The sequence below is a fragment of the Eurypyga helias genome, unplaced genomic scaffold, assembly GCF_000690775.1.
Source record: "Eurypyga helias isolate BGI_N326 unplaced genomic scaffold, ASM69077v1 scaffold20992, whole genome shotgun sequence".
NCBI classification, from domain to species: Eukaryota; Metazoa; Chordata; class Aves; order Eurypygiformes; family Eurypygidae; genus Eurypyga; species Eurypyga helias.
Window position 1 is genome coordinate 17,889 of NW_010238174.1, and position 11,003 is coordinate 28,891.

The following is an 11,003-nucleotide window of genomic DNA, read 5'->3' on the forward strand; positions in this document are numbered from 1 at the left end:
GACCTCATCGGCCGCGGCTTTACCGTCTGGGAGCCCTACATGGATGTCTCTGCGGTGCTGATGGGCCTTCTGGAGCTCTGCGCTGATGCGGAGAAGCAGCTAGCCAAGTAGGTTTCTCATTTATTCGCTTCTAATTAATTAATGTGCGTCCTTTCTGACCTGCAGATCGAGGTTTTGCAGCCGTCGGTTCAAGTCCTGACGGCAGCGGTACTTGGCAAGAAGGCGGGACAAGGAATAACGCCTCGTTTTGAGTTTTTATTTGAACCTGTACGATCGAAATTACTATTTCAAGCCTGCTTTAGTTAGGCTCAGTTTGCCGTCCCAGGAAGAAGAGTGTTTAACTGTGGCGGGAGAAATCCGGTTGCTGCAGTGGTGGCTTCTCTCGGCACCGTGGGCCCACCCCCTCTAAACCAGAAGCCACCAAACACTTGGTAGGCATTGCCTGGGGCTGCACAGCATTGATCTTCCCATCGTGCCACTAGTAATTTTGAGAGAAGGAGCCCTTGAAACATATTTACATCTAAAATATTTCTGTCTGTCTTTTAATATAATATTTTTTTACCCTTTGGAATTGTAAAAATAGTGTTTTCAGAGGGTGTTATCCACTGGTGTGTCTGAACACATGGATTATTTTTTTTTAATCCATGGTTTTACCAGCCCAGCCCATCCAGATGTGAATTGTTTTTGCAAGTACCTTTCAGAAAAGGTGGTTATTTTATCAACAGTATCGCTATTAATAGCATCAAGGTAATGTGTAGAGTTAAGGATTGCTAAGAAATCATAAACTCAATAGACCACAGCCTGTCTCTAGGGTCAGAGAACAACTTATTAAAGTGTCCTAAATCAAGATTTATACGGCACGCTGTCTTGTACCTCCGTTCTAACCTCCTGGAAATAAAATCTTCTTTCAATTAGGGATTTGTAATTGGGGAGTGGGCTGGGGCAGAGGAGGGGGCAAATTTCATAAGGATGTCTGACACTTTGACATAAAATACCCAGAATAAATGGAATATTGTGGGGTTTGTGGGCTGGTTTTTTGTGTGCATGGAACTCTAAGCGAATTTCTTAAAAATTACTGTGAAGGTACAACTCCTGGTTACATGTACACAGGTATGTGTGCGGGTGGTTACACCTGACACAGGTTACACCTGACAGTGCCGTGCACTGTCCATCTTGCTGTCAAATAGCGATGGTTAAACTCCTAAACGAAGGCGTTACGATGGCTTGGGTAACGGAAGTAACGTCTGTGCTGTTTTCATAATGCATTTTGGTAAGATAATGGGATTCTTGCATATTAGTGCTTGGGGTTTATTTAACATGCACCACTTCGCAGGACACGAGTAGCGTTTTTGTTGAGTCTCTGTGATTTTTATGGTCTGAGGCCTAAATGTAGTAAATTTCACCTGGGGTGTCAGTTCTCCCATGAACGGTCTTTACTCACACCATTAATCTGATTAATGACAACGGGACTATTTGTACAGGAAAGGGGTTTGCGGTAGAGTCCTTATTTTTATTATTGTTTGTTGGAAAATTGATCATCTCATCTGAAATTTATTCTAAATCTCTATCTGAACTATTTTCTCCGTATTCAGGTTCTGCTTAAAAAAAGCAAACCACTTAAACGTGCAAAAGGAGAAGCTGTGATTTCTACGTATAAATAAATAAAAAATTAAAAAGTCACAATAAGAAGCAACTAGAGTAGGTTATTTATATGAAATAAAACAGTGATCCTGTGTAATTGGCCTAGAAAGCTATTTCAAGCTTCCTGCTTTTAATGGAAAACCTTGAAGAACAGAAGTGGTTATGCATTAGTGCGGCTGAGACAAAATTTTCATTCCTAGGTACGCGCTTCCTGCATGGGACCGAGTTAGTCCCCGGTGAGGATGCACAACCCACGTGGCTCTGGGTGGAGGATTGCCTTGAGGAAATCCAGATTTCATGTTTATGTGGTTGTACTGTAGTGCCTGCAGCCATCCATATGGAAAATGACTGTTACTGAAAGTGTTTGATAATGATTTTATTATGTAAATGCAGAAATTGTAGTGTCTTTCAAAAACCTCAGCACACTTGTGTTGTGAGGCAGGTTTGCGTTCTGAAATGCTGGGCCCTGACCCCGTGTGCAGTCCTGCATTTAAATCTGTGCGGGTGGGGCCTATCGCCACGCAGAATACGAAAACCAGCATAATCCGCAGTTGGTGGGAATTGCGACGGTGACTTTTGTTTCCATGGAGCTTTCCCACTCTGCAGCAGTGCCTTCCAAGTCGGGTATCCCAAGCACGGGGTTAACATTTCCAGGGCTGTATTTACATATTTCGTGCTGAAGTTTTAATTTGTGCTTTCGACGTGATGTTCTCTAGTGCTGCTCCGTAAGAGTTGATCCGTAAACCACTCGGTGATTGATAAACCCTTCGTTAATGGGGAAGCAGTGCCGTTCCTCAGGGAAGAGGGCGGCTGCTGTGTGACAGTGAGCACTGTCCGTTTACGCCTTAATATGTAAAACTGGGGAATACCCTTCTAATGAGGAATTAGTCAGGTGTTTATAAATGTATATTTTTAGTTACTTTTCTATTTTAGTCAGGAATTTCCTTTCCTTGTAGCGGTAACATTTAACGCTGTGAGCACTCTTCCACACCCGTAGTGTTCGGTTTCCAATCTCCCCGTTCTGAAATCTGGTCGGGCATGAATGGATTTTCCTATTCAAACCTCTTGACAAATACTTGGTTACGAACGGGGACGTAATGGTGACGGGTAGTAGGACCAGAGTGGGCTTAGTACTGTGAATGCGTTTTAGCATCCCTTCCTGCAGGTGTTCCTGTCTACGACCCTCTTTTACGTTATTTTAAAGCAGATGTTATGTGTTTTATATGACAGTTTTAATTTCCTCAAGGTTTAATGAATGACTGAGGGGCGTGTTCATGGAGAAACACGTACAAGTAATATTGTTTGAACTTCAGTTACTTCGTGTAGTGTGAGGAAAGCAGCCACGATGCGTTCCCTTCCCAGAGCGTCTCCTCGCCCCCGCTGTACGGAAACCGAGCGAACGCGGCTCCTGGGAACGCCGTCCTCATCCCACGCTTACACCCATAGCTGTCATAAAGATTAGTATGGCTGGCTGTCCGCGGAGCACTGAATAAATGAGTGTATCAGCATGTAGCCTTGAGGAGCCCAACGCAATTTTCATCATGATAAATTGCATAATAAGCGAGAAAGTGTTTGCTTATTAATCCATAACAAGATTTAGATTGAAAATGGCCTGTTACGTTTGTGACAGATACAGTACCGACTGCCGACAGACGGAGGTGGGAGAGAAATAGAGCAACAGTGTGCGCAGGGGGTTAAGTGTGCATCTTACCCTCCCGGTGCCCTGCTGAGCTGCCCCTTTTTGTGCCTGATTTACCGTGTACACAATAACAGCGCGCAGCTGCCTGGCTTCTCTGCCTCATGTTAAGAACGTTTTATGAAAGGGCTTTTATGTCAAGCTTCTGCTTTTTTAAAAAAAAAAAATCACATTTATTGACCGAAAAAAAAATAATCACATTTATTGACCAACAAAAACAGCAGTGCTTTTCTTTTTTCCCTTCTGAATTAAATAAATATCTGAGCTGTTATCCAAAACTCTGGTATTTATAACTCTTGGGCTCTCCCAGTTCATCCTAGTCCCCAAGGGTTGTGCTGTGCAAACCTGCCATGCCGAATGAAACCGCTCCGTTGTATTTCTCTGGCGTTCGTTAGGCTTTGATTTCTTGGCACGGCTGACGGTCGGGATCAGTGCTGACCCTTCTTCTATGCTCTTTGAATTGCGAGCTACAGTTTGATCTGCATTAGGATAGAATATGCCCAAATCAGCAAATCGCATTCTAATAGATCCGTATGGTTTCATATTTGCGTGTACTAAAATAATTAGGCTAAATCTCTTTAGTTTTGATTGTGTTGAGGGGAAAACTTCATGGTACTTGTATATTCTCATGGTTTCTCTCTGTGGAGGTATAGTTAGATAGAGAGATATAGATAAATTTGTAGTAGGGGCATCCCTAGTTTTCAGCTATGGTGGAACATTTTTGGAACACAGCCTCCACAGTTCCTGAAATTTAAATGTTTTAAAGAAGAAATGCGAGGTGGGTACTTGGTCCTAAAGGTGATGTGGCATGTAGAAAGGGCTTAAACCTGGAACCCACAGGGATTTGTGTCTGTGTCAGCTCTGGTTTAGACCATGGATTACAGGCTCTGGAGCTCAGCCTGGGTGAGCTTTAGGTGGATCATGCGAAGGACGGTGATTCCTCTGACGGAGGCTGAGGAAGAGGAGTACCACACTCCCTGGGTTTGTGCCGTGGAGGGAGCTTGGTTCTTCCCCTTGGGTCAGCTATCACTTCAAGGCCATTAAACATGTGATTTTGAGGTGTATCCATGTCGAGATTTCCTTTAAACGAGATTGGATATAGCCATTTTTATCACAGAATCCCAGAATGGTTTGGGTTGGAAGGGACCTTAAAGCCCACCCAGTTCCAACCCCCCTGCCATGGGCAGGGACACCTTCCACTAGACCAGGTTGCTCCAAGCCTCATCCAGCCTGGCCTTGGACACTTCCAGGGATGGGGCATCCACAGCTTCTCTGTCCCAGTGTTTCCCCACCCTCTGCGGGGAGAATTCCTTCCTGATATCCAAGCTAAACCTCCCCACTTTCAATTTAAACCCATTACCCCTTGTCCTGTCACTACAGGCCCTTGGGAAAAGTCTGTCTACTGTTTTCCCAGGTATGACCTACAGCTTTTCCAGGAAGCTTGTTGTTTTCCTCTTGATCAGCTTTTAAAATGCCTCTTTCTTGTTTTTTTTGTAGATAGCGACGTACATAAACGTTACTCTGAAGTTGCGATAACTTGTGCTAAAGGTGTAAAGGAGTTACCTAATTTTTTATTTGTATTTGATTGAAGACATTTAAATGACATATTGGTTCCCAAATAAATCAAGGTGTTCAGATTTCTGGCAGGGATGGGGAAGTTGGGGATGGATTTGGGAAAAGCGAGCGTCACTCCCTGATGATGAGGGATACTGCCCACTGAGAATCAGCCTTGTAGACATGAGCTAAAAGGCACAGATCAAAAGCAGGAATAAATACAGTAACAAATCCAAGGTTTTAGTGTCATTCCCAGGTAGGATACCCTCTCTGGTGTTAAAGGCACACGTTGCAGGACAAGCTGCATACGTTTTGTCTGCGTTAGGCGTACAGGAGTGATTCCTCAGGTGTTTGCCTACAGTGGAGTGGGAAATCAAGGGGCGGGATGGGGACAGGAGGGACAGTGTGGGCTGTGGGCTCTTGCTGGACCTTCACAACTCCTAAACCTCATCAGGACAAGAATAGAAGCCTGGGTGTGCAAGCCAGCACCTCCCTCCCTCCGTTAGCTTTGCATCTGCTTTGGTTTTGTCCTGGGTTTTGGTGCGGTGTGCCAGTTGTCTCCTAGGGCTTCCCTCTTTCAGAGGCAGCTGGCCTAGCCCCTGGGTGGGTGGGTGTGTAAATCTGTGCCCTCCCGTACTCCTACTGCTGATCCATGCTAATGAATTAACAAAAAGCCTGTTGCTTTTCAGGAAAATGCACGCTTTGCCAAGCACCCTGCAAGGAAAAATACTGCTGATAGGAACACGAAGCCCTTCTTAGCGGGGGAAGAGAGGACAGAATGTACTGAGGGGCTGGGGGTTTGCTTTTGGGAGATAATGAGCCCCTTTGAAAGCCTGACTCTGCTGCCTCCTTCCTCCTGCTTCATCACTTGTCTGCAACATCCCTACAGGACTTTTAATGTTATATTCAAATGTGGTTTCACAACTAAAAGGCCAATGAGAACATCTTTGTTGTGCCAGAGACTTGATTAGTTTTCAAATTCCGGAATTCTAATCCGTACAGTGAAGGTGGAGAGCAGGAAAGAAAATTGCAATCAGCTTTGGTTTGTATTTATGTGACTTCAGGTTTTTAAACATACTGATCCATGCTTCATTATCTTGTTGCTCTGGAAAAATAGTTTATTTGGCATTAACCCCCCTGAAGTTCTTTGCTGCAAAGTATTTGATTTGGAAAGTTCCACAACATAAAATCAGATATTGCCTAGAGAATTGTATTTAGGGACACTTTAGAAAGCCAGAATGTGTCATCCTCTATAGACACCTCTCTCTAAATTAAAGAAGTAAGGGAAGTAGCTATTCAGTTCCGCATGCTGCCTAAATCCTCCCTCTCCTTTGCAAGGCGCTCCTTGGGTCTGTGCACTGCTGTCAGTCATTACAAAGACACTTCAGCACGAGGGGCAGCGCGGGAGAAACCCCTTCAGAGGGTGCCGAGAGGAGGTTTTCAGTGCATCTGAGAAGGTGCTGCGTCACACTTGTTTTCCCTTACTCGGGCTCGTGTGTTGGGGGAAAAAAATCATCTGTCCTGTCCCTGGAAATGGAGATTTCCTCCCATCTCACTTCCAAATAACGTTGTTGTAAAGTCTGGGGTAGGAAGCGTCACAATAACCTCTGTTGAGTGATTTTTCTCGTGTAGCCCAAACGAAGAGAAGCTGCCAAATGCTAATCTCACAGGTGAGTGAGGTTAACCCAAATATTCTTGGACTTTGAACGAGTGAACCAGTGCTTTGGCTTGCCGTTCGGAGACTGGGGGTTTAGCCTTCCCGCGGGCTTTGTGGCATGGTGTGATGGAGACCCCAGCGCTGTATTGTCGGGGGGCTTTGGCACATCTGGGGTACAAGGCCCTTGTGTTGTGATTTCCCTATCTTCAGTGTTATTCCATTTTCTCCTTTCCCTCATTTATTTTCGGAGCAGGTTGTGTCCAGCTCTGTCTTCAGAGCAGAGTGGACTTTGTTGACCCTGACAAACCGTTTTTTACTAATCTGGAAGCACGTAGAGATGCTAAAGGGACAGAAGCATGCAGTGGTTAGACTGTTCTTCATGTCTCTGCTTTTATTTTCTGCGTCTCACCTGCCGTAGGGGTTGCTGGTAGCTTTCTGGTTTGAAGAAGTGTTGAGGATCCTCTAAGGTGTAAGGAGGGGATAAGCCAACCAGCCTAGTGGGTCGGGAGCGGTAAAGAAGAGGTTTTTCAGCCCTTCACTAATAAAAGCTTCACTTCTGTTAACATTTAGCATTCACTTACATCTGTAATACAGCCAGCTGCAGTGTCAGGATGGCTTTCAAGCTCAGTGCTGGCGGGTTAGTGCCATTCGCGGCGCGCGCTCGGGAGCAGCGATCTTCGCGTGCCATGAGGGAGGTCTGCTGGCTCCCTGAGCCTCAAACAGCCATTGCTGCCCCTGGTCGGGTGCCAAAAAGTGCTTCGTTTCCCCAGGAAAAGAGTAAACCTGTCTATATTGGTCACAGGTTAGTACAACTTTAAAAGGTTTCAGCCAAAAACTAGCCTGTGTGCTGTCTTTGTCAGGTACGTGTGCTTGTAATTACCGGACAGCAGGGCTTGTCTTTGCTCAGCGTAGTTGTGGGGGACTCGCTGCCGTATTGTGTCTTGCATTTGTCTTGTCATGGCAAATAAAAGCATTGCGTATGGGAAATGTAGACGCCGGTTAATCCCTTCCTGTGAGTCAAAGAAATGCAGTTAAAACCTCAGCGTTAGAATTTCTAAAGAGCGTTTGACTAATTTCAGTAATGGGAAAGCAGAAGGCTGTCTGTCATCTCCTCACGCTGCTGCAACCGAGTCAGGCAGTAAAGAAAATCAAACCGAGTAGATTTGGTGGGTTTAGTTCTTCAAGAAGCTTCTTGCTTTTCCCTCCTGACCAGCGCTTACTGAATTAGGGAGAATTACTCTGAAGAGGCTATTTTTCAGCCTGCGTTTAAAAGGTTGTAAAAGAATAAACCATAAATTCTTGGGAAGATGTCCTGCGTTTGCCTTGTGGGGTGATATGTATTCGGCGCATACGGATAATTTGTTAACAAGGCCTTTTTAACACTTTGGACAGATGCACATACTGTTTTCAATCTTCATGGTTAATTATTCGATTTGGTATTTGATGATAGAACACCCTGACTCCTAATCACTGCTCATTGTTGGAAGTCCATTATATTCTAACTGTTGGAGTGCTCCCGTTGACCTTGAACTGACATTATAAGCTGGTTCTAATCTTTTCACTCTATATCTCTAATGCTCCTTTTCTTTCTCCTCTCTTTGTCTGGTGCCCGTTTAGCATCACAATGGGGCTGCCCCTGAGCCCGGCCGCCGACTCTGCCCGCTCTGCTCGGCACGCTCTCTCCCTCATCGCCACCGCCAGACCACCCGCCTTCATCACCACCATCGCCAAGGAGGTGAGCAGGGCCGGGCGGTGGTGAGAACCAGTGGCCCCCCCTTTCTCACCCAAAAAGGGACACGGCAGGTGTCATAGTTGTCTGCCTGCAGATAGCCAAATCCCCCGTAATTTATGGTGGGAACAGTATTTGACTGTCTCTGATGAGTTGTGTCTGTGAGTTTGTTGTATCCTGCTTATATGAACTTCCAATAGTAACATGTAAAATCCCAGTGTCCTTAAGAAATGTGGAGACAACCCCATTAAATATGAATTGAAACGGAGCGAAGGCCTGGCCGTGGGCTCTGGAGGCTGAGGAGGGAGGGATACTGCTGTGAGGTTCGCAAAAGCTGGGCACGGTCGGTCTGAGGCGTCTGAACCCAGATACAGCCTGGAGCCTCGGCCGAGCTATAGCAGTAGGATGGACCGTGGCCAGAAAAAGCCCATTGTAAAGCTGCAGCCTAAAAGATGTGTGAGCAGTGGAAGTTCTGTAAGGAAGACCCAGGCATTGCTTATCTTGACCTTTAGTTTTCTGAGATGAAGCATTACTTAAATCAGGGAAGCCCTTGTTTAAAAACTAGATCAAGGGTAATTGTTAGTGGCTCTGCTGCTGCTGAGTAATGGGGGAGGGAGAAATGATCTCTTGGTCTCGAAGTAACGCCAAGCGTTCTGCTTGGAACGGGCTTTCCTGGTGTAACTGAGCACAGGCAGAGAATCGAGTCTGAGATTCCGGGTGTAACCCCCCGCTTTGACAGGTGCACAGACACACTGCCCTGGCAGCAAACACGCAGTCTCAGCAGAATATTCACACCACCACCCTTGCTCGGGCTAAAGGAGAGATCCTGAGGGTCATCGAGATTCTCATCGAGAAGATGCCGACCGATGTTGTGGACCTTCTTGTGGAGGTAAGGCCGTGCCGCCGTGTCTGATGCGGGGTTGACGCAGCAGCGAATGCGTGTTGGCTCGGCGTTGAAGTGCAGACTTCCTTTCTGCGTGGACCTTTTCCTGTGTAAATGGGATTTGTCTGATACCACCCAGCTAGTTTTTTTGCATTGTCATTGCATTTAAATTGCGCCATTGAAGAGACAATCCAAGCAAGAGAACTTGGCGGAAGTACAGGGCACTCATCGCGCTGGTACTTGGGGGATCATAGGGATGTTTTCATCTGTGGCATTTGTTGGTGCTGACCCATGTTGCTGAAGAATGGTATGGATGATGTAACCACGCTGTAACTTCGATACTGATGCCCAGAGGCCTTTTTCACACCAGAGCTACTTACAGAGCTCGTGTTTAACAGTAGTTTGTTGTTTTTTAACTATTTACAGGAACTCTGGTTTCAGCTGTCAGTACCATTGCTGTAGTGAACTGTCATATGCAACACAGTCCCTGTTTGGTTTATCCCAACTGTATTTCAGACTCAGATATCAAAGACAGAGTCAGGCACAGAAATTCTCTGCTTTTGTCTATTAGAACTTTTATTTTCAACCATAAAAATACTGTTGGTCAGATAATTTTAACTTTTGTTTTCAAGGTTATGGACATCATCATGTATTGCCTTGAAGGATCTTTAGTTAAGAAGAAGGGTCTTCAGGAGTGCTTTCCAGCCATCTGCAGGTGAGCTCTTCCTCCAAGAATACTGCCAAGAAACTCCTGGGGACAGCAGCAGGATAGATTTCTGACTTTCGGAGTAGAAACAGTCTGTTACATGATGCTTGTCCCTTAACGGCCACCGTGGAGTGGGATTTTTTTGTTGTAGGCTTTTAGTTTGCCACCACATCTGACAGAGATACGAATCAGAAAAGAAAGGCATTAACAACTCCCTGAAGTTTGGGTGTTTTAAAAGTCCAAAAAAAGGAAAATACTGTGTAATTTCATTTAAAAATGTGTTCTGCTACCCTCCATATGTCCTAGCTGCTCCACTGGGACAGGCACGCAAGCTGAGCAGCACCCTTCCAAGCATTTCTTGATATCTCTGTGACAAAAATGTGAAGGTCCTTGATTAACAAGGTAGGGCCCAGTGCGCACAACCTACCTGAGCAAAGTAGTTGCCACCATCAGAGCAGCCGGGGGAGGACAAATGGGTGACAGCCGAAAATAAGGATGTGCCTTGGGGGACGCGGTGGTGGTGGGGTTCCCAGGCAGCCCATGCCGGGAGCTTGCGTCGTGGTGGCTCATGTCAAGACCTTGAATTCAGTGCAGGCATTGCCCAGCGCCAGCTGAGACCTGATCAGTGCTGCTCTCTGCATCCAGGAACAGCTCCCTAGCAGCCACAGTAAAGGGAGTTAACTCTTCCCTGACTGAACCCAGCACATCTGCCTAGTAGCTGGTCTTGGGGTGTAGTTACTGGAGGAGGTCTCCTGACCAGGCACTTCCAAGTCCCTCTGTTCCCACAGGTGGGTAGCAGTGCCATCCCATAGGAACGGTCAGTGAAACGGAGATAGTAAGGAATAGGAAGTACCAGTGCCTTCGTGGAATAGAGCCTGGCTTTCTCCGCCCGTGCCTGTCTCCCAGGCCTCCTCCAAGCGAGCAGGTGGTGCTCCGAACTTGTCGTAGGCAGCGAGTAGCCCCCTCGCCTTCATAGTTAGGAGGCTGGACTCTCCCTCGGTTTTAGAAACATCTGTGGGATGCTTGCGCTGGAGATTCGGTTGAAATTAAACCTCACAAAGCTTGGAGAGCGCTGAGCTGCTCCGCGCTCTGCAGCGTGCAGAAACGCCTTAGGTGGCTCTTAAAGCGCTCCGAACC

The 11,003-nt window shown here is 46.2% G+C and overlaps 1 protein-coding gene across 1 annotated transcript in view; it reads left to right on the plus strand.

Annotated features, from left to right (window-relative positions):
* The window catches only part of LOC104506724 (WD repeat-containing protein 7-like), a gene marked incomplete at its 5' end in the record, with an annotated part of 52,101 nt that overhangs the window by 14,296 nt on the left and 26,802 nt on the right, over nucleotides 1–11,003 (plus strand). The window contains 4 exon segments of the mRNA XM_010147771.1: nucleotides 1–107; nucleotides 8,166–8,283; nucleotides 9,017–9,166; nucleotides 9,793–9,875. The exon segment at nucleotides 1–107 is cut by the window's left edge and continues 20 nt beyond it. Coding sequence (XP_010146073.1) covers nucleotides 1–107; nucleotides 8,166–8,283; nucleotides 9,017–9,166; nucleotides 9,793–9,875 — 458 coding nt within the window.